General features: G+C 43.3%; 1 protein-coding gene across 2 annotated transcripts in view; it reads left to right on the top strand.

The window, feature by feature from the left end:
- CAPZB (capping actin protein of muscle Z-line subunit beta) overlaps positions 1–23,643 on the top strand; it is a 53,621-nt gene that overhangs the window by 29,449 nt on the left and 529 nt on the right. The window contains exons 5-9 of one of the 2 annotated variants that reach the window (XM_065649788.1): positions 12,285–12,426; positions 12,950–13,066; positions 19,957–20,022; positions 20,744–20,820; positions 21,929–22,041. In XM_065649788.1, coding sequence (XP_065505860.1) covers positions 12,285–12,426; positions 12,950–13,066; positions 19,957–20,022; positions 20,744–20,820; positions 21,929–22,031 — 505 coding nt within the window. In that variant the 3' untranslated portion in view covers positions 22,032–22,041. The remainder of the gene's footprint in view (positions 1–12,284; positions 12,427–12,949; positions 13,067–19,956; positions 20,023–20,743; positions 20,821–21,928; positions 22,042–23,643) is intronic. The other variant, XM_065649790.1, reaches the window with a different exon arrangement.

Genomic DNA, 23,643 nt, shown 5'->3' with positions numbered 1-23,643 from the left:
ACTCTCGAAATATCTATATATATAGCAGCAACTCTGACATCTTCCAGTAAAATGACAGGCGTTTGGATGCTGAAATGCAGCAGTTGTGTGGGGGTTAATGTACTTCTGCTGTGCTCCGATGCTTCTTTTAGGCTCTGTCCTGTTAAAGAGGTGTAAAGCAAAGGAATTAATAGAGCATGTGTAAGATAAATGTAGATTAGGCAGTGTCTTTTTTAAAGCAGCAATAAGAAGCTGCCCGGGTGACTTCTCAGTTGAACAATTTTTCTAGAAAGCCGGTAACACTGCAATCACATCTGAAATCTCAAGATGTGACCAGGTTTGGCTCTTGTCTTTACAGATTGTGGTCTCCCGAGCAGTGATGGGATGGAAACAGTAATGCTAAATCTAAAAGGCAAATATCTTTTGCAAAGCAAAATGAACTTACTGCTTTATCTAGTAATGGGATGCTTTCGTATTGGAGGTGCTTAATGGCCATGAAAGAGGTGAACAAGCTTTATTGGTTCTTCACGTTGCCCAAAAATGGAGACAAAACATATCCCTAGATGTAATTCCTTGTGTGTCACTGTACTATTACAGTGCTAACAAAAGCAGGTTAAAAGGTATTTTACTTGGTAGATTTTCTACTCGTTTTAAGATGTGGCTTGATGTAAATATAACCCATCCAAATGTGTAATCGTCACGATTTTGTTACAGCTATAAAGTTTTTATTTGTTTTCATGCTTTATTTTCCTAGGTATCCAACTTCTCTTGCAAGTAACAGTTGTTATTGGTATCGGAACTTACTGGAAGAAAGGAATTTTGCATATGCAGCAAAGAGGGGTTGGCACTTACTCCCCAGGTGCAGAACAGACCAGAAGCAATAGGGCTTTTAATGCACTAAGACGAAAATGAGTAGGTTTGTGGAACCAAGGTTGTCTTTTAAAATCCTTCTCTGATCAGACAACCGTGACGTCACGGCTGGATACAATAACTCCTTTAAAAAGGTTTCATTTGCAGGAGGGAAAGGCGAAAGTGCCGTACAGGTTACTCTCAGGTGAATGTGCGGAACCCTGCGGTACAACAATAGTCTTAATATATTGTATGGAAGTAAAAGGTGAGATTGTATCAGATTTCATCTTTCAGTTTGTCAGTCCCAGTTCTACAGGCGAGATATTGTTCGAGGGTTTACAGGAGGGATTTCTCACAGGGACTTTGTTCCCGTGTCGTCAGCCAGAAATGAAGGAGGCATCTGACTGGCAGTCCAGTCGGACTAGATAAGCGCATCTGTCAGCACAGGACACTTTGCATGTTATGATCTCAAAAATGTGTCAGAAAAAGAGGAGAAGGGTGGCTTACATTTTGCTGAGTGCTGGAAGAATTGTGGCGGTTTTGGAAAGAATTTGCAAAGTTAGGGAAACTTAACCTCACCATTTGAAGGGTTCCTCATGCTTCAAATGGGAAATGATTCGTACTTTACCTGCAACAGAGATCTAGATAGAAACCAGCTTTTGTTCTAGTAGTTTCTTTAACGAGACAATTGGATTTGGTATTTTGATGGCAGGAGCTTAATTTTTACTTGGAGACCAGAGAGGGGAAAAAATGAGGTGGGGGTACCAAGTGCCAGCTTTTCTCTCTGCTGTTCGGCGCTCTTGCCAACGGATCAGGTTGGGAATGGCTGGAACAATTACCAGCAGAACAGCTGCCGGAGCCACGTGGGAGGCTGGAGTGTGGGGAAGGTTGTAGCGGGAATGCGATGGCAATTGCAGTGATGTAATTTCCATGGTCTGCTAGAGCTGGAAACTAATCTTGCGTACCCGCTGTAAAGCCAGACGTAGGTCTGAGCCGTGTGATGTGGATTAAAGGTGTCACTGGCTGCCTGGTTTGGAATCTTGCAGCGCACGATGCGTCGGTTCCAGGACAAAATTATCAGCGTCCTTTCAAATTCCAGAGCCGGTAACAACAGAGTTTTTCCAGCACTGTGGAATATTTCAGGCTCGTTTGAAAGTGTTGATGTATTAATCAAAAAAGTAACATGCTGGCAGTCTTCAGTACTGTATCTTTTGTGGAAATTATGGCTTCTGTTATATGGGAAGATTTATAACAGGTCCACCTTCCAGTAGCAGTGTTCATTTTCTTGGCAGTGTGCAATGTAAGTTTCTTGAACTGACATGCAGAGGTTTTCATTGTTCACCTTGGGGTTGTCTGTCCAAACAGACAGTTGATAAGTGACACCAAGCTAATCAATACCTCACATTGCAAACTCTTTCTTTAAAAAGTGCGAGTTTTAAGTGGAGCGGTTGCACTGTTAGACTTTCAGCTTGTATTGCGGATTGAGAGGATAAAAATGATGCTGAGAAGCCTCCTGTTTGACACATCGAGTTCTTGTTCAGCCGTCCTGTAAGAGGCAGTTCTGTCCCCCTCTCTACGGGGGACAGAATGTTTTTGAATACACCTCTAACCACAGCTGTGCTGTGTTTTATGGTAGGTAACAGTTAAACAACTGCTTACATAAGATTATTTTTGTATTACAGAGAACTCCAGGCCCCAGTGTGCTTGAATTTCCTGGGCTGTTAGACCTTTTATTCCTATAATGAGGGTTTCTGCTGGGTTTTTCAAAGCAGGTTGTGGCTTTATTTCCAGCCTTGCTGTGCTTAACTGCTGGATCTTGTGTTTGCAGTCATCTAGCCAGCGTGGACTGTCCGGCACAGAAGGATTTTGCGTATCTTAAAACCTCCTAAGTGCTTGTTTCTGAGTTGTTGCTCTGCGTGGTGCTCGCTGCACTCCCCAGCTGGTCGTTCCAGCAGGGGATGGAAGAGGAAGATGTTTCCTTTCTATAGAAAAATAAGTACTTTGGAGAATATGTGCTATTCCCACTCTGCTCTCTGCATACAGTCCAAGATTTCTCTGGATTATCTCCCGTTTTACCTTTACGTAGAGTTCATCTCGGGCGTCTCCCAAGACTTCCAATAATTTCAGATTTTCCTCGTGTCAGTCCCATTTGGCCCATGTACCATTCCTTTTCAAATTTCAGTTTTAATCAGGTGTGGTAAGTATCCACCTACATTTAGTGAGTCATCAGCATGTCTTTGCCGTTTCCCAAGGGTCTGGCACCTGTTAGTGTGGGTGTTTTGAGGCAAAACAGCCTGTTATGCGTTTGTTAACAATTTGTGTGAAATAATCCCTTCAGATCTGTTCACTGGTGAGTTTTGTCCTAAAAAACTTGTTGGCCAAGTGACTGTAGTGGGAAAACAGGTCTTATAGTATCACATGGCGTTGTTTCAAATCTTGACAGCTTGAGAAGAAAAATTTTGCTGAATCTTCAGTGCCTCTTAACCAGTGCTGAGTTGTTCCCTGTGAGCGTCCGTTTTAATGCAAACTATCTTTAAGTATCTCTAGAGTTGCCCGCTTTTTCATTCTGGAGCCACATTCGTGTCTCCTTGCGTTAAAGAGGAATTCTACTAGGTTTTATTTCCCTCTGTATCGTATATGTTAAACAACCAACATATTTCTCGGTTTTCTGTTTTACCAAAATGCATGTTCACTTTCCCAAAAAACAACTGTTTAATTTTGATCTCCTGCTGCCAGGTTTAACTCAGACACTGCCTGAAGCTAATGCCCTGGTATGTTTTTGTTCAGTGGGTTATTATTCCCAGATGGAAGCCTAATATCTTACACCGTTCGGTTAGAGCCGTGGCTCTCCGCTTCCAATATCGTGAAGATAATTTCTTCAAACACATGGTTGTAATTTATTGCCTTTTCCTTGACGTGTGTGCGCACGATTGATTGAAATCAAAGCGTAATGAGGACCAGGGCATCTGGATAAATCTATCTCTTTCAGATTCTGTGTTCTGTTGTTTTGGGTTGGAGATAATCAGGGCTTTAATTAAGTAATCTTATCGCTCTTTGTTGTCTGGAAGAAATAGTTTCTGAAGTGATTAAATAGACCTCCCTGGGAAGGATGCTGCTAATGTGAATATTTCTGCAAACAAGATGAGTTCTGGCAACTTTGGGCCGGTTTAGTAAGCTGGCATACATTTAGAAAGATAGCCCTTACCTCTTTGCTTCTTGGGTTAAGTTGGATTTATTGGTACTTTTGATTTTCAACAGCTTAAAAAAAAAAAAAAGGATAAAACGCTCCTCTTAATCATTCTGCTTCTGAAAATGTTTTTATTGATTAAGGTTTTGAGTTCTCTCAACAGAGTAAGCCATGAAGCCTTTTGAACTCCTGCTTCTGTCTGTGTTTTGATGTTGATCCATTTTCAGTTTGTTATATTGGGGCTCTGGACAAGGAATTTGGATGGAGCGGAAGGAGGTCTGGGAGAGGATTGACCTCTAAAATGTCTTAGTTGTGTGTAATCCTCATGTTATTGAATTTTGGATTGGAATCCTGTCCGAATGGGAGTTAGTCACTCCCATTTTTGGTGGTGTCAGCAGTGCTGAGGATGGCACCTCTGCCAGCCAAGCGTTTGCAGAAATGTTTGCGGCACAGATCCTGCCTGAACAGAACACCCGTCACCTCTCTCTTTTCAGCTCGAGGAGGAAAGGCGACGGTAATTCCCTGTACGCACGTGCCTTCGGGAATATGTAGATTCGGGAGCCTTTTGCTAGAGACATTCAAGGGACTGAACTGGTCAGGTACAGTAGCAAAGTCCCAGTGACAGATGAGTCAATTCTTAGAGTGCTCAGGGCTGATTTTGTCCACTTGTCTTGCTAAGAAAAAATTACAAACCTCATTAGTATTGCCCTTCGACTTTAACTCTTTCGGAGTGCTCCTGTAGTTTGTCATCTCATTTCTCCTTCCTTGCCTGTATACGTCCCTTTACCTGCCCTGGTACGTCCCTTTACCTGCCCTGGTACGTCCCTTTACCTGCCCTGGTACGTCCCTTTACCTGCCCTGGTACGTCCCTTTACCTGCCCTGGTACGTCCCTTTACCTGCCCTGACAGACCATGAGATCCTCTCAGTGGAATTAATTCCTCTCCAATTTTGAAAATACTTCGCACTTAAGGTTTGTAGCAATTGCTGTGTGTATCGGTTTGACCAAACCCGATTTATTTCGTGCAGCGCCAATTCCAGCAGGTAAATAAAAGGAGAGCACCAGATGTAAGGGCTGTAATTAGTGGTTTTGGTGTTAGAGCTCGTGCCCGTAGGTGTGTGCAGGGGGCAGCCCCTGAGCCCCCATCCCTGCAGCCTGCGGTGCCACTTTCAACCCCCCGAGTGATTAGGCAGCTGTGAGCTCTTTATATGAGCCTTCTGTCTGTGTTTAGATGTAAACCTCGTTTGCCTAAACTCCAAACCCGTGGAAAGCTTTGAAGTGACTTTATTGCCATTAGCTCACTGTTCCTCGTTAAGGGTTACGAGCCCTTTGTGATGGCTTTCTCTTGGGCACGATAGTTACTGTGGTTTGCGCAGCGAGGGCGCTGTCGATGGAATCCAGATGCATTTGTTGTGCATCCCAGCGCTAAGGAAACCTGACTTTCCATCTCGCTGCTGGCTGGGGTTGTGCACAATAGGGTGTGACATCAGGATTATGTCATCTGCGAGATTCTCTCCTCCGGGTTAGACTGATAAGTACAAGATGAAGTCTCCTAAGATGGACCTAAAGTGCCAAGATGCTCGCTGCTTTCACGTTTGCAGGCTTTTAAAATGAAAACCGGGATGTTTTCCCAAGGAAATTTAGACGTAAGAGTAAACAGAGCAGTGTTGGGGTCCCTTAAGTTGCCCATGGGCAGCTTGAAACTCAGAATCAATATTGAAATTGCTGATATATATTACACACATTAGAGCAAACTCAGAAGAGAGGAAAAAATTAAGCGTACTGTCATGGTGTGAGAACTAAATTAGTTGCCTTCCATATTTTTTTTTCTTTGGGTGCTTGATTTTGGAGCAGCTCTGTACAGACTACATTCTTATCTTCTGAATCGGAGATTTTCAGCAGAGGAGGAGTTTTTCCCTGGGGTGCCCGCAGTTCTCTGTGATTACATAAAATTTGAACACTGCAGAGGGAAAACTTGCATTAAGAGGTCAGCACTGATGATGCAGCACTATCCTCAAACACCATTCTCTGAAAGTTTTAAATCCCCAGTAGGATATTACTTACATGCTTTCAAAAATGGAGCGAGGCTGTATTTTAAAATCTCAATTTATTGCGATTGGGAATTTTAGAACTGATTATCTCTAATAATACGTGGCTAGGCTTGCAGAAATTTACCTCATGCTCTCACAAATGCAGCGTTTAAATGATGGAAAATTGAAGACAGATTAACTTAACCCATAATAGCCATCTTGTAGCATATCTGATATGCACCTATTTGAAGAAAGAAGTTTGTCACACGGAATCAGTAGTCTGCACAGACTTTGGCAAACTGAATACACGACACACAAGACTTCTGCTGCTGTCTTTTCCCTTCCTACCCTTATTTGAATTATAGCTGGCAGAGTGTAAAACGTGTCAGACAGTGGGTGGGTGAAGCTGTGGGCCGGCTCTGTAGAGCAAACTGGTGGCGGGGATGGGGACGGCTGAAAGATTTGGAAGCAGCCAGCGCTTCCTGGCGGTTAATGAACCGGTTCCTCGTTTGGCCGTGTTACAAAGTGACCCATTGTCTTGCTTGTTAGGTGGCTGATGGAACTGTTTCCAGGTGACTTCTCAAAAGGGATTTGGTCATTAGTTTCCATCTGCCAACAGCAATTGGATGGTAAGGAAAATGTGAGCAATACATGTTTGTTTTTGGTTTTTTAAACTGATGAAACGTACCAGAACGCACAAAATGGGAGGTTCTGGGAGACTTTTAGCCTTCAGGATCCCATTGTTTGGATGCTGTTTTCCTTCCTTGCAGAGTTCTTGCACTTCACAGCTCTGCTGCGCAGTTGGAGTTGTCCCGCCGTGCTCCAGATGTGGATGTGTGCTTTCAAGTGCAACTGGCATTGGAGTTACACATACCTAACTGGATTGGTATGTGTGCTCCAGGGATTTTTGCACCTGTGTATGCTGGAAAGAATTTCTGTAAAATACCTGCACAGAGTCCACAGGCATACTTTGGGCCACATTCATAAACTGTGGGGAAAAACAGCTGGGCTAAATACACAAACATTTTACCTTCTTCATTTTAAGTATTTGGGTAACATTCTGAAAGTGTTAAACAGTCGCACTTGTGGGACCAGAGAAGGAGGGAGAGAGGAGCTGTAAATCATCTGTTCTCACACCAGCAGAAGTGTCATAACCTGGTTAGTTCCTGGTCCCAACTTGTCCTTTTTATTAAAGAACAGGGTCGTGAGCCTCATTGCTGGAAAGCTGGGTGGAGGACACAGGCAACCAAATTATTTAATGACAACTTTGGTCTCTTGGTGTTGTCCTGAAGACCTTTTTCCCCCCTCGCTTGACCTGCACGCTGGCTGGTGATCTGAATGAACACCTCGGCGATATTTGGAGTTTGTTGCAGGGTGGGTTGCTGAAACTTGCCACTTCCTTCATATTTCTCCTGCTATTTATGTGCTGGTTTGAAACGATGTGGAACGATTCGGTGAAAATTGTGCCAAGTCACTTGCCATTAGGCTCATCTGTTTTAATAATAATTGAAATGTCTCTTCACCTCATCTTTTAGGCAATTTTTGTGAGTTGCTGTTAGGCACTATTTTCTCAGATTGTGACTTTAGTCATTGTCACTCTTTAAAAACATTTATAGCTGAATGCTCAATATTTTCCTTTGCGGTAGGTTTTTTTAAATGACACGTTTCTTCGAAGTCTGTTGATCTAAATAGATGGAGACACTTCCCTTTCAACGCCGAACTTTTGTAGCTAGAAGAAATAGCTATGCAACCTTTAGGGGAAAAATAAAGAAAATATATTTTGCTGCTTTAAACGAGCCAGTTCGAAACACCGTGCAACTCCTTTGAAGGTTTGCACAGCCAGGCTGAGGTTCCAGGTACTGGTGCTTTGGCATCAGGGTTTTGTGGCTTTGTGCTGCGAGAGCCACAAGCCAGATACAAACACCCACCCGGTGTCTCTGGCTCCCAGTTACTTACTGGAAAACACACAAGTGTTTTTATGGATGAGTGATTTGGTTCTGAAGTGGAATTGAAAGTTGTAGCTTGTTTTTATTGCTGTGTGGTGGAAACTCGATTTCTCAGTGTAGAGTCCAGCACTGACTTGCAAGAAGCAGAATGCTATCGGGCAGGTTACGGTGCCTTTTATGATCTGTCCTTCAGCGGTAAAACGAAGTGATTAATCTGTCCTCCCTTGTTGAGGTCTGTGCTGGAAGCTGGGGGATTTCCTCCCCTCTCACATCTCTCCTGAAGTTACAGCCTTGTTCTGGCCACAGTCTCTTTATTTCATGGATACAGCTCGAGTTCCTTAACTTTCCATCCTGTGTCTCCACCCGCTTCAACTTCAAACACTTCATAAAGCTTTGGATCACTCGTAGCTTAAATATTTTCTTTTATTCTTGCGTTCGTAAAGTAGGTCAGTCTTAAGTGTGACATTTTTTTTGTATAAGACAGCTTTTTCCAGGAGTTCTGTGGTTGATGAGTAACGGACATAAAACTTAAGTGTTTGATCATGACATTAAAACTGGAATTGATTTTGAATGAAAAGCTCTTCTGAATTTTGTGAAGAGAGTGAATTGATTACCTTGGGCCTTATGTCTTTTAGTCACGTTCCTGGGCAACTTTTGTAAAAACCAGTTTTACCAGAGATGGAAGAACCCTGGCTGTCCACTGAGCGACCAGGGCTATCCCGTGGCGGTGTTTTGGTTGTTAACAAAGCAACATGACAACCATAAGATTGCTTTTTTTCATCGTTTTATAACAAACTTTTATCTGTAGGTAAATCCAGAGTTACATCCTAGAGAGATCCCCATCCGATTGCTTCGCTTGGAATAGCCGTCCTTTGAAAATGATTTCTCCTTTCCGAAAGGTAGCCTAGGATGAGTTGGAGTTTTTCTCCAACGTCAGACCTCTTGGACACCTCAAAAGCATCTGCCGATTGCTTTGTGCTGGGCCTTGGGTGCTTTGGGAGAGGACTGGAGCTTCCAAAGCAGACAGATTGCCTTTTCCCAGCATTGTTGTGCAGGAGGGGAACGTGCCCCGAGCCGGGGGAGCCAGAACGGGCGATCAAACAAAACGCTCCTTGATCCAGGAGCTGTGTCGTGTTTTCAAAGTGTTTTGCTGCAACTACCGCACGTAACTTTGACGGGCCCACGCTCTGGTTTGCCCATCTGCTTCTTCAACGGAGCAGATATATCAGCTTGTGCCTTCCAGGAACCTTCTCCAAGCTGGTTACCTCGCTTGCTTGGATTTTAATAAGTGCAGCTATTTAATCTGTGATGAGGGTGTTTCTTGGAGGTAGTCCAGCCTTCCTGCAGCAAATCCAAGTTCATGAATGTAGATTTAAATTCCTACCAATCTGTCTGTCATCTATTCTGTTATGTAGCAGCCAATTAACCTGTAGCACTTCTTTATTTTTCTTGAAAAAAAACCAAAACAAAACAGGTTTCAAGGAATGTTCCCTTCTCCAAACATGGCTTTCCTGGCTTTAGATAGTCTTCAGAAATCCCACTTGAGCGCATTTTATTTGCTGTGTGAGGAAAGGTGAAATCTAATGTGGTGATCAATTATACATATTTTCTCCCCGTGAAGGAGGAGTGAATTTTTGAAGTGATTCTATATTGCTGAAGCACAGAGGAGGCTTTGGCTAATCTGTATCCCGGTGTGCCTTGGATTCATAACGCTTCAATCGCTGGCGTTGTTGTTTGAGACTCAAGATACTGGATCTGGCTACGGCAAAGCGACTTTATTGAAATAGCATGTTGGTATTTAAAACAATATTAATACTATATTTGATTCATTAAATATACAAAGGCAAGTTAAAGCGTTTCCATGTGTGCGCTGTTAGTTCTGGCGGGAGGTTCTTCAGATGGTTTTATGTGGTTTCAGACAACATTTTAGCACATTCTTAAAATACCCACAAAAGCCTTTATGTAAAATCTCATAAAGGTGAACCACATAAAAATTATTTTTTTCCCTGTTTCATGTCATTAGGATCAAAGTACAGTAGGTAAGAATAAATTTCCAAAAACCTTGTTTCGGTCCCTCTCTTAATTAACGTTTCATGCTCATAGCAAGCTCATAAAGTGGGTAATGGGGAAACTGTCTGTACACACTGTAATATTCTCAGTGGCTGCCAGTTCATTTTGAGTGAATTCACGTATTCTCTGTGTGATTTTTTTTTTTTTTTTTTTTTTTTTTTAATTCAGGGTCTCTGGAATTGGACAGTAGCTCATGTGCTCTGGCCTTTGATTTGCACTGTCCTTTTCTCCAAAGAAAGGGTCACTTGGATTGGAACTGAGCTTTGCTGGGGGACTGAAATTCCCATTAACTGCATTAACCAAAATCCATTTATGAATTCGCTGGGGGATATAAAAAGGGCGTTTGTTGGTTTGTTAGGTCTGAATTGCCTGCTGGAAGTCGGGCTTTAGTGTGCCTGTGGAGCAAAGGCCTTTCCTTTTTTTTTGACGGTATATTATCAGTGGCTTGACAAATGTCATAGGGCAGTGATGTGCATGTTGGTTACTTTGTGCCCAGACTAAGCTTGGTGATGAGTAGCAGTAGGCACCAATTAAAAAGAAAATAATGTGGTGAGTTAATATGAAGTCATATCCCCCTCCTGGGGTCAGCATTGGTTTTGATACAGACTCGGATGCGTGCAATTAAAAAGAACTGGGGCTCTTTTGGTGACTCTGTTCTTGAAACAACATACCGGACTGGTCTGTAATGCAGAGAAAATGTTGAAAGATGCCTGTGTTATTTTTATTAACTTACTAATATCTCTTCTCCTGACTTGTAGAAAAGGGTGTGCTAGTGGTTTTGAATCTACGGTACTTCAAGCTAGTACATAAAGTCCAAAATGCACCGTAAATCAAACTTCAAGTGCTATTAACAACTGTCAGGCTCGTGTTTAGAAAGGAGAGGAGCATGAAGGTGGGAGGATTCAAGAGGTTTTTCATGTTGGCGATGAGTGATACTTCCTTTTCTTGCAGAAGAGGAGAAACGTGCAGCCGCTTGCAGATCTGCATGATCGTCTTGCTCAGGGTGCAAGAGGCAGGAGCGTAGAACGGTTTAATCCGCGTGACTCTCCCAGCTCCGCTGCTGGGACCCGTCAGTCGCAGCAGCTCGTGTCTGCAGACAATGAGCTTTTGCTCTCCTCCACCTCTCAAGTGTTTTATCTGCTTTGTGTACGTATCTGCGGAAGGGCAGTATGTGCTCAGGAGAGAGCAGAAAATACTAAAATGTCTTGTCATTGATCTTCTGGCTCAGCCGAAGTTGTGTCTTCTCCAGGAGATGGTGATTCTGTGCAGCACGAGATCTTGGTGTGCCGTGACAGTATTAGTCCCTTTTGCGTGATGCTCCTTGTGGCTGTTTGGTAACTTGAGAATGGAAAAATACTGTGGGTTATGGTTTGGCTTTTCTAGAAGCCGAAACTGGTGCCTGTGCATCTTCTTTCCTACCGCGTTGGGTTCTTTACCGTTATTTTAAAGTGCATTTTTCATCTGATATAGAAGGAGCCCAGCACTAGCGTTAGAAAGGAGGAGTTGGGTTCTGCAGATGTCATTGCTTTCTTAGTTTTCTAAGACTGTACTTCTTGCTACCAGAAACCTGAGATTTGGGTAGTCTGGCTTACTTTCTGTTGTATACCATATCTGAGATTGGAACAAGATGTAAACCTCAAAAGCATCCCTTCATTTCTAAGAACCCGGGATTCAGTTCAACTCGATTTGTGATAAATCAGTAAATCAGCTTCACACAAACTTTTGAGACAGCAGCATAAAGCTACTTACTTGCTCCCTTTTGTCTTAATTAGCGGACTTTGTTGTAAAGGACTACCAGACTCTCCCAATAGCAAGAGAAAAGGAAAAAAAAAACCCACCAAACTGTAAAATAAAGCCTTACTCTCAGCGTACTTTGTAGCTTGTAGTTTTACCAGCTGTTATAGTTAATTGGAATCAGAGGAATTGTTTGCTGGAGTAGTGTAGAAATCTGTAGCTAGCTCTGGTTCTCACTAGACTTTTATTCTCCTTTAGAGAAATGTACAGGATTTTTGTAATTAAAGTCTCTGTGTTATAAAATGATTTAAACTGGTGTGGTTCTAGATATATAGCTGGTGAGACTGTGCCATCTGAAAAGAAAAAAAAAGAAAAAAAATCTTTACAAGGATATAGAGATTCTGCTTATTAAAAGATGATTATTATTGATATCTGACTCTGGCTTGGATCCTGCTCACTTTTAACATGGCTCTTGGATTGCATCCCGCAGGTATTTTGAAGGTGGAGTCTCCTCTGTCTACCTCTGGGACCTGGATCATGGTTTTGCCGGGGTGATCCTCATTAAGAAAGCTGGAGACGGATCAAAGAAGATTAAGGGATGCTGGGATTCCATCCACGTGGTGGAGGTTCAGGTACAGCCTCTGGGGCAGCTGATATTCCTAAGTGAAAACAAAACCCAGTTAATTCCAGACAATTAACGAGCACAGGTGTTCCACCGAACAATGCAATATTGTGTTAGGGGCTGTAAACTTCTTTCCCCTGTTAATTTTTGAAAATTCCCTGAAGCAATTTGGACAGAGATAAGTCGGGGCTGTAATCAAAAAGAATCCCAGAAGAATTGGAAGTATGTTACTTTCTGTGCCTGTGATCCTGAGATTTTTTTTTTTTTTTAAACATAAAGGTCTACAGATAAATATCACTAATTAGGTAATAAAAACAAGGTAATAGGAGGTTAAATTGCTCTAACTAGACTTGCTTTGGAAAATTAGGAGAATGTGCACACTTAAAATTGTTTTTAAGAACCAGACTGTGCCGTGTGAGTGAGGTTACATGTATCTGTCCTGATGCTTGTGGGGTCTTCAGAGCCAGCCACCATTTAGCTTTTGGAGGGATTTTAACCTTTTGTCTCCTTTTTTGTTGTCCTCCCACTTCTAGGAGAAATCCAGTGGTCGCACTGCTCATTACAAGCTGACCTCCACAGTGATGCTGTGGCTGCAGACTAATAAAACTGGGTCTGGTACCATGAACCTTGGAGGGAGCCTCACCAGACAGGTACGTCTGTACATCGGCACGTGCGTACACTGCAGACCCAAGGCGTGCCTCTCCTTATTTATATATATATATATACACCCAGTAGCCCCCGTCAGGAACAAAAGGTTGATTTTGTGAGGTGTTGTATAAACATCTCTTCTCCTGCTGCGTGTGCAGCGCAGTGAAACAGTGAATGCGTAAGTGTGTAATTACCAGGAAGCCCCTTGAACTTTGTTCGATGGCAGTAGAGCTTTCCATTAAAAATAGAAAACATTCAGTAGGAGTTTAGACTTGCTTTTGAGTCTTAGTTTTTCTCTTGGTATTTCTACATTTTGATACTTCCATATGTGCTACCCAGACAGATATTTTTAACTGTAAGATTTGCCCACTTTCTTACTGGAAGATTCCAATAGGATGATAAAAATACAAGATGAGCTTTTTTGTTATGTCTCTCTTTTAAAAGCCAGCTAGGCCACCGTGAACAAACCTGAATTTTTCATTGACTGCAGGATTCTTCTGTTCCTAAAGACATCGCTTATCTTCTAGTATCGTCTTTAGTATTTTCCTTTTGCAGTACCAGGACACTGATTTTTAAAAATCAAAAAAAAAAAAAAAGAAAAAGAAAAAAACTCTTCTAAACATTTAGGGGTTTTGTGCCGGTGTTAATTAATTTGAGTTTCTCTTGCGAGAGAGGTTTTATTGCAGGGAAGGTGCCGGCCAGATGACTGTTCGTAGTCAGGATCTGCTGGACTTGGCTTTGCTGCGCGAAGGTGCTTCTGTCCCAGCCACCTGCCAAAGGCTGTTGTCTCCCTACTTTGTGCTGCTGCTGAATTGCAACTGCTTAAGATCTGGACTGTGGAAATCAGTGAGTCGTGCAGAGTAATAAACTCTGGTGGACAGGAGGCGTATTGTACGGTCGTGAGTGACTGGTGAGATTGGCAGTAGCTAAAACTCCTTTATGAGACTTCCCAGGGCAGAGCGTTGCTTTCGATACAAAGGACAGTGCAGACTCTGTTACAAATGGCTTGTGTTTTTGTCCAGGTTTGAGCCAGGTGGAGGAAAGGAGGATCTGTGATTGCAGAGACAAACTGAAATTGTGTTAATATTGCGGTTGCAGGAGCTTGCCCTAGACCTAGGTGATTTTTTTTTTTTTTTCTTACCACATTGTTGATTTACAGAAGAAGCTGATGGAAAATCAGAGGGATTGAAAAGGCATCTGGCGACAGCTTTGAGCATTGCGTACTCCTTTAAAATGTTTGCGGTAATTACACCCGAGTTATGGTGACCCGGATAAATATTTAATCACAGGCCTTCCTAATACTTTAAATCATCACTGTGAAGTGGAGGCCAAGGGCTTGACTCTGGCCGTGGCCTCATGGTGCGCGAGAGCCAAGCCAAGGAAAACAAGAGTCTGTGGAGAATGGGTGTCCTCAGTACACCTTGGCCTGAGCTTGTTTAGTTTGACTTCCACTCTCAAAGCTTTAGTAAGGAGATTCATGCTTCTGTCATCATTTTAACAGCAGATCATTTAATTCAGATGTGATGCATTACAGCAGGGGCCTGCTTCCAATGTAAGTAACCATAAAAAAAAGCCACTAGGGTAATGATGCACTGCTTCTGCACAAACAATGGAAACTTGACGTTCAGAATTTAGCTCTGGGCCGGAGATTAGTCTGTTTGCAAATGCCACAGTAGGCTCAGTGGGACAGGCTATGGCAGAATCCACGAAAATCTTGCTGCTGCCTTGAGGTGTGTTATGTGAGGAGGAGCTGTTTGTCCTGAGCTGTTTGTTGAGCTGTAGCTGGACTAAACTCCTGAGTGCAAGGCTTTTACTTCGCTGTAAATCCAGTTTGCCACATCACCTAAGGACAGCCAGGTTTGATTTTTAGTTTTTGATAGGTTTTTCATACAGTCTGCAGCAAACTTGGGCGCTGAAAGTAGGTTTCAGTTATCTCTGGAGTGGTATGTTACAGATTTGCCGTGTCGATATCACTAATCTGATATCTAAACTATTCTTTTGAGATCATTTTGTCCATAGTAAATTGTACATGGTTTGGGTCAACTCAGCATATAAGCTACTTGACCACCTTTTGATTGTAAAATGTGAATAGCAGATGTCCTCGTGTTTCAGTGGAAGTTTTTGAAGTGTTCACAAGCTTTGTAATATCCTGGTTTATAAACTGATGGCAGAGAGAACCTTTCAGAGCTTTGAAAGGGAAGTCTGGTGAGAACCATTCCTTTGAAACCCGTTTCACCTCGTAGCTGCAAATCAGGTATTTTTCGAGTGATGACTGGAATGATTAACTTGGTGGCCAGGAGCAGGCACAAAGGAACAGCTTGGATCTAGAAGTGAAAGTCTAGAAATAGCTGTTTTCTGCTGTCATTTCCTATCAGTGAAATATTGTTGCCCCACATCAGACACAAACACGGAGGGTTTTGCTGCCTTTGTCATGACTATTTGGAAAAACTTGTCTTTGCTTTTTGTTTTTTTTTAATGTCTCCAGACACTTGTTACTACAAGGCTTCCGCTTAGGCTATTCCTAAATGTCGAACTGAATTTCTAAGAATATTTTTTTCTCTCTCTAAGACATCATGTATTTGAGTATTCGTACACCTGGCTTGGGGCCACATGTTGTTTTGTTCTGGGTAGATATTACTTAGAGGTTGTGTCCCTATCCTACATCTACTTTAATGTCATACAGTGAGAATTGACATTTCTCATCCAAGTCATTGAACTGCTCCTTCTCAGTAGTTTTCCCAATGCGATTTTTAATGCACTATAAGTTGTCTCTGTTTATAAGAGGAAAGTAAGCATGTGTATTTAAGTACAAGCGTTTTACATTTGTAAGTGGACAGAATAAGGAAAGAGGGGGAGAGAGACAGGGTAGACGGAGGACTCAGCCTGTTTTGGGAAACTGAAAATCTTCTTTGTGTAGAGGTTCTCAGGGACATGGGGCAGTGCCGGGGCGGGTTAACAGTTGGACTCGATGATCTCGAGGGTCTTTTCCAACCAAAATGGTTCCGTGATTCTGTAATTGGTGTGTTATATGCCATCTGCTGTGACGAGGGCCCCCAGAGTGACATGCTGTACATCTGAGAGCAAAGGACAGGACACGTTACCTTCAGTTTACAACAAAGGGAGCAGCACTCGTAGGGAAATGAAAAATGCCAGCAGCTTTTCAATTACCGTTCTCCAGTGAGTGCAGGTACCTCCCACCCCCTCCTGATTCAAGCCAGATGCTTGGCAGATGATTTTCTCTCTGACCGACGTTGGGGTCCCGTCCTCTTTGTGTACATTGGAATGACTTGTGTCGTTTGCCACGGCACCGTATTGCTTTAGCTGAATTTTGAGGTTTCATTAGGCCATGCTTTTAAGGTAAGAGCAGCTGTGTGATCCTGTTTCATTTTATGCAAAGTAGACATAGCCTTCCCGTTTTCTGGCAAATAGTCAAAGCTGCACTTTGTTGGACACATTTCTGGAGCCCCCTCCTTAAAAGCAAGACTAGCAGGTGCCTTTCTGAGATCTCGCCTTGCACAAAGAACCCGTGTGTGTTTCCTAAGCCAGGATGAACATTGTGAGGAAGCGCGAGTTTGCTGAGAAAGAAGTTGGCTCAAAACCTATAGTTTGTTTACATTCGGAGGTGCGGGCAGGGGGAGGATATAAAGTTGTAGGGGAAGTGAAGCCTGGGATTTCAGATTAAAGCAGCACAGATGTGTGTTGATTTTCATATTTGAAATGCTCTCTGGCAAAGGTGGAACGTTTTGCAGAGCTGGATGAAGGCTGCTCTGTTGCAAACCGCGCTGTCCCTGTGTCCTGGGATCTAATACTGCTCAAGAAAACACCAGCATAGACATTCTGCCATTTATCATAATAGGTAAATCCTCTGAGGCTTGTGCTCTGCAGTTAGCAGAGTCATATATTTTCATCAAGTTGAGCTTTCGTGTAAAGGCCCATCCCACCGACTTCCAGATGTTGCAGCATTAAGCGGAGCGTTGGCAAGTGTTTTTCCACCAAGTGGTTCTCCAAGTTGTTGCTGTCACCATCCTTATGTTCCTGGAGTCACTGTCTCTCTAATTGCTACCCAAGTAGTCTTTTGGGATGCAGAGGGCAGCAGAGATGTGCTGAACAGTAATTGCCCGGGAAATTATTTCAGCTTCGGATGAATATATGGATTTTACAGTGGTTCAGTTATGTAATAACTGGTTTAGACAAAGAATTGAGTACATATGGACAAGCAGCATAGAGAGCTGATGTAGCATCCCCAGGTTTGCTCATGGGTTTGAATGTACAGTTTGGTAAAGGATACGGGATATTTTTGGTTACGCTGGTTGGAGTAAATGTATGCAAAGGCCACACAAGGATGTGGTAAGTTCTCTGCTGATTTCTACAAAGCTGCAAGCTCTGTAGAGCTCACAATCTTCATTTATCTAGTTACAGTTTGAAATAAGCATTGGAGAGAGAGGCCAAACTTTGCCTTACTGATATCCAAATAATTCCCCATATTTTCCACCTGGAGGCTTCAGTCTGCCCGCTGCCTGTGGCTCGGGAGCCTTTGGCTTGCGTTACTCTGTTTGTGTTTCATTAAAGAGATTTTCCCGTCGCCCCGCGGCCAGAGCAGCTGCGGATGTTGCCGTCAGTCCTTCAGAACAAAATGGTGGATGAGTTTCCTCCTCATCTCTCTAGTATTTTTAGATGCTTTCACGATGAACCAAAGTGTTTATCCAACTTAAATTTCTCTCTTCCTATTAACTCTTCATCCAAATAACGTTTACAGAAAGCCCAAACAGCTGCTGCCATTCCACGCAGGAAACATCCGAAGTGACCAGCCAGCCATCGAGAGCTTGATAGACCCAAAAGAGTGAGTTCCCTGTGAGTCAGACTCACAGCAGATGGCGAGGGAGCCAAGCGCCGCGTCTCGAATGGGAGAAGAGCCGCTGAGCCCTGTAGATGGGACTTGGCTCGTTCGGGAGCGTTCGGTTTTTGGCTGAGCCTCGACAGCAGATGGGGAGTGACAGTGGGAAGATGAGCTGCTTGTTAACATCGACTTACAGAATGGAATTTCCCCCCGAAGCAAATTAACCCCTTTATTTAAGTAGCTCTAGGCTTTTTGCTTTAGGTCCGTGCAGTATCAGCCGCCGGAAGGAACCTTTAAAAATCCCGACAACTCCGCTGTTTGTATAACATGGCTGCTTACTGACTCTGAACTCCATTAAAACAGCCTCTCGTAACATCTGGGCTTCTAGAGCGTATAAAAATGTTTTCCTTCTGGCAGCAGTTTTTATGGAGATGTAATAATATACGTTTTGCCAAAAAAAAAAAAAAATTGTATTTTCAGATTCTGCTTCTTACCCGTGAGCTTGGCCTGTCCAGGTGTGGAGACTCCCTGGGGAGCCTGTGGAAATAAATGACCCGCTGCCAACTCCCCGGCTGCCCCAGATTTGCCCAATTTGCTGCTAGTTCACAAACTCAGCGTAACGTGTATATGTGTGGTTGCGGAGTTCAGATTTATCTTCTCCCTCTCCTGTGACTGGATCCGTTCTCCAGGCAGCGTGTCTCCATTACATGTAAACAGTCTGACTGCAATCGAACGGAAAAATTAAATGGCCTTGTTCTTTTTCTTCCCCTCTTCTAGGTTATCTTTTGCATTCAGGGTTCCAACTAAATTACATGCTTCCCTAAGCCTGTTAGAGACTTGGCTTATTAGAAGAAACCTGTAGCTGGCCCAGATTTTTAAACTCTACCCTGAGGGAGGGATATGAACAGATGGATAAGAGAATTCAGTGGGATTAGTAAAGCCCTTTGAAGACTGTTCTTCCCACTACATTTTTCTCCCAGTTTTGTTTTTGTGCCATCTCAGCACATCTTGTATCAGTTGAGGTTCCTGGGACCGATGTTTATAGTTCAACAGCTTGTCTAGCCAGAATTTTCCTCTCAAGAACTGGAGATGATTTTTTCCCTAGCGCAGATCATGGATGGTCGGCCACGGCCTCGAGATGGATGTTACGTGAGGCAAAGTCGGATTAAAATAAAGCAAATATTGCGTTCTGCAGTACCAGCTCCCAATTTTTGATCTTAGTGATGAAAAATCTCACCTGGTTCAGGTACCTCTCTGCTGTTCAGATACTACACTAAGAGCATGGAATTGTTACACCCTTGTGTTGACCCAACTTTGAGTTTTACCACAAAAGGCCATCAGCTGCTTTCCCCTCATGCTTGCCACTTTGTACTTCCCCCTAATAGTTAGGTAAATATCAGTTCGGGTTTTGGGTCTAAAAAGAAAAAATAGCTACAAACTGTCAAATTTCTCTTTCCATGTTATCACAGCAGTTCAAATCAGCGCCAGTCTTGCAGGTAGTTGTGGGTTTTGTGTTCTCTGCACCTTCCCTCTCTGCTGGAAGGTAAATAAAGCCTAAAGTGTCTTGTGCCAGGAGATCCTGCAAGTGGAGAATGTGCCCCACGTGTGGTCGGAAGGAGCGTTTGCGATAAAGATTAGAAGAAACAGCTTTTTTTACAGGGATAGTTCCCAGCTGTTAACCTGCCAGCACCGTCCTTGTGTGCATCGCGTCAGCAGCAACCTTGTTTTCCCGTCCCCACGCTGTGCATCTTGTCCTGCTACGCGTGCCCTGCCGTGATCTCCCGCAGCCCCGTGGTAGTTCGGGAGTGACAATTTTGTAGCGCCTGTCTGCACCAGGGATCTACAGCAGCGTTTTATCTTCTGGTTTCTATTACACTACGTTTCTGTTATCAACATGTGAGCCTTTTTCTAGTTCGGGGAATTTCTCAGTCTGTTTGCACATTGAAAGAGTAGTTACTCTGGGATTTTGAGACCCGCTGCTTTCATCCCTTCTTTTGGTAAGGAAAGCTGCCATGCATCTACCCTCGCATTTTCACTTGTATCTTTTCTTTCTAGATGGAGAAAGATGAGACTGTGAGTGATTCCTCTCCACACATAGCCAATATCGGACGCTTGGTAGAGGTAAGCGCACTGTCCTGTATGAAGGTGTTCTTGATTTCCTTCGTCTCCACAGCCACTTTGGCAAGAGAGGAAGGAATTCTCAACTAAAATAAACTATAATGCATTTTTTAAAGGAGCTGGGAAATAAAAGGAAGGCAGGTACTTAATTTTTTTTTATCCCCTTTAAGAGTTTTGGGCTGGAGTAAAAGCGACCTGATGAAAAAATGCTGCTTATTTACAAGATCTTTCTCGAAACTGTTTGCCATGCAGTTTTGAATTATGAGTCGCCAGCTCAAAAATTCAAATTAACCAATAAGCATAAAACTATTTACCTGCTGACTTTGCTAAATGGCTGACTTGCCACTGATAGTCCGTTCAGTACCGGGAAATTACACAGTAAGATTGGGGCGAAATGCATTTTCTTCTCTTGCAGCTGAATGCAGAAAAATGAATAGCTGGACCGAAACTGCCCTCTTGTGGTCCAGAAAGACAGCTCATAGCCTGGAATAATTAACTGGGAGGACAGGAACAGAGCTAACAAAGCCTTTATTTCTTTGATAAGAGCAGCGAGATAAGGTCATGCTGCCTCCTGTGAGAATGTAGGTAGCAGGAATACACCGGGTTGAACCGTGCGGTGACAAGTGTTGTACATCAAGATGAACACGTCAGATGCACAGAACAGTAAGTGATTCCTGAAAACGTCCGACGTGACTAACGATCTGCTTTCTTCCTTTTCTTCCAGGACATGGAAAACAAAATCAGAAGTACACTGAATGAGATATATTTTGGAAAAACAAAGGACATCGTTAATGGGCTGAGGTAAGGGGGCTCTCCGGCTGATTCTTGGCTCCCCTGTGGTGCCCGTGGTTCTGTCCCCGGCCGAGCACTTGATCTGCTTTTGTTTGCTGGAACTCCCCTTTCCTACACAAACTCTTCTCATGTCCCTAATTGTTCAGCTCACCATGCTTTGGAAACATTATTTGTTGTGTGGAGTCCAGAGAACATTTCTACCTTGTAACTATGGAAATTTGAAGCAATCTTTTTAATCCCTTGTTCCCTCAGCAGGAAGAAAATAGCCCAATTAGCAACACTTGTATTTAAGAATTATTTTTAATTAGGAGTTTTATTCTTCACAGTCCTGAAAGTTGTACTTAAATTCTGACTTCTCTTTCTACTGTTCTGAAAAACAGTCAGTTGGTCCCAGAATTAAGTCATGACATTAATGGTTTGCGGTATTTAGACTTTGTTTAAAATTCTGTCTTTCTCTCAACACCACTGGTCAAAATACAGTGTGCTAGAACAGATGAAGTGAATAAACCCCCTGTGCCTTTCTGTGGGGAAACTGTACTGTACTTTTCAACCCCCGCTCATTTCTGCTCAGGAATTTGACATAGAAATCCCAATGTGAACGAAGATAGACTAATGGTGCTAATTAAATGTTTGTGCTGCCTTCTTAACAGCATGGGCAGAGGGAGTCAACCGTATCTGACAAAGCAGCTGTTCCAGGGTTTTCTTTTCCAAACCTCAGCTTTCACAACAGGCCTCTATTTTCATTTGCGGTGCGCAGGGGTTTAGTCAGGAAGCATTTATTACTATTAAAAGGAATTATGTAGTACAGTCTTTTTTTCCGTGTGAACATTGCCGTAAGCTTTTGTAATTGAATCGATTTCCTGTGTCTCCCCATTGCTCCGTTTGAGTCACGGTACTTTGTGCATCGCCGAGATGATCCACTCAGGACTGGTAACGCACAGAACGTCTGCCTCTGGCTTCTCCAGCCTTTCCTCTGTTTCTTCTAACTGATTTCTTTACATTTATTCCTCCCGAGTGTGTTCCTGGTGGTGTCCAGAATACCAGCTCTGTGTTACCATCCTCTTCTGACTGTTCTTTTCCCTGTTTACTCCCCTCGTTTCTAAACTGCTCTCTGTAGATCTATTGATGCTATTCCTGACAACCAAAAGTATAAGCAGTTGCAGAGGGAACTTTCTCAAGTGTTGACCCAGCGCCAGATCTACATCCAGCCTGATAACTAAACCGATCCAGGTACCCCCTGCCTGTGCGGTGTGACAACCTGCACTAAACCAGGACTCACCCAGCTGAGACCTCTGCATGAGAACCCAGACCAGAACTAACCCCTAACTCCCGCAGACTGATCAACGATGTTCGATCCCTGTTTCACCCAAGGGTTATTTCTTAATACGGCCAACTAAATGCTGTGATTTTTTTTAATTTTTTTTAATTTTAAATGTTACTTCACCCCCTTCGACCCCATTTGAAATATCACGCTCGGAAATGTGGCAGGATTTACCACTTTGCACTCTGGCTTGGGAGCAAGGAAGGAGCCGTGTGGTCACGGACCCAGAGCAGTGGCAGCTTGGACTTGATTCCATCCAGAAGCCCCGGGACTCTGTCCCTTGTGCACCATCAGTTTTTTTACAGCTGTGGTACACCGCGCGCTGAAGAAACTCCCTGTAATCTTAGTGTCCTCCCTGCAGAAAATAATGAAATCTTGGAAATCTCGCAGTTTTGAAAAAAAAAAAAATTATTGGAACTTCCCGTGACTTCTGAGTAAATGTGAGCTCACCCCCCACGCACATCCCCTGTTTGCCTGGTGTATCTTGAATTTCCTCGGAGCTTGAAATCCAGTCCTGCGCAAGCTCTCCCGAAACGTTTCTCCGCTCGCTTGTGCTCTGCACAGTTTTGAAGGGGTTTGTTTGGCCGCTCTCGATGTCCAGGACGCACGGCAGTGACTAACCTCAGCCAGCTTAACCTTCCACTCCAGCTCGTAATGAGTTACACATGTTGTCTTAAAACCCATTAAGCTGACGAAGGGGAAAATGTGCTATTTGTTGATAATGGCCAAGAACCACTTCTTTAGCCTGTGACAAATGCACATATAAAATGTATATATTTTTATGAAAGCAGCTGAAGTCTCCAGAGACGAGAGAATGGAAATACTGCTATGAAAATATTAGGAAAATAACTGACACAAAGAGCAGCCTGGTTTACAGGAGACAGCATCCAGGCAAAATAAGGTAGCTTTGAACGCTGAAAAGGGTGTGAAATATCATTTATGTGGGGAGAAGTTCTACCAAACTGGATCCTAACTGCTCCTCCTCTGGTAGCAACTCCTGAAAAGTCTAGTAGTATTATTCTATCGATGATCATATTTAAGAGAGCTTTTTTAAAAATGGAAATTTCTTCTTGTGCCATTGAAAATGGAGGTTCCTCCGCAGCTGCCTTGCAGGGCAGCGAGCCAAGGTGACTCCTCAAAGTTGTAGCTTTTCTTCTGTAACCAAACTTTTAGCAAAAGGAAACCCAGGCAATAATCGTGCTGGCAGTATCTCTGTTCTTCTTCGGCTGCTTTGATTCCCTGATTACTCTAGGTAAGCTCCAAACTGCAAACTAAATTTGAGAACAGAAGCTCTGGCCGCTTTTCCCACCGGTGAACGTGCCGGAGGGCAGTTTTGACGCGGCCGCTCGACCCTGGGTGAACAGTCTGCAAATAAAACAAGGGTTCAGGAGCTCCCCCCAGCCCGGTGCTTTTCACCTTCCTGGGTAGAGGTGGATTTTCTCTGCCTGCCCGTCACGGCGACTGGGAGAGCGCTAACACCCTTTGCTGGTGCTACGCTGCCTAAAACAAAA

The sequence above is a fragment of the Caloenas nicobarica genome, chromosome 22 (assembly GCF_036013445.1).
Source record: "Caloenas nicobarica isolate bCalNic1 chromosome 22, bCalNic1.hap1, whole genome shotgun sequence".
In the NCBI taxonomy this organism is placed as follows: Eukaryota; Metazoa; Chordata; class Aves; order Columbiformes; family Columbidae; genus Caloenas; species Caloenas nicobarica.
Note: the sequence above shows the minus strand (reverse complement) of the source record. Positions and strands in the feature narration are given on the sequence as shown.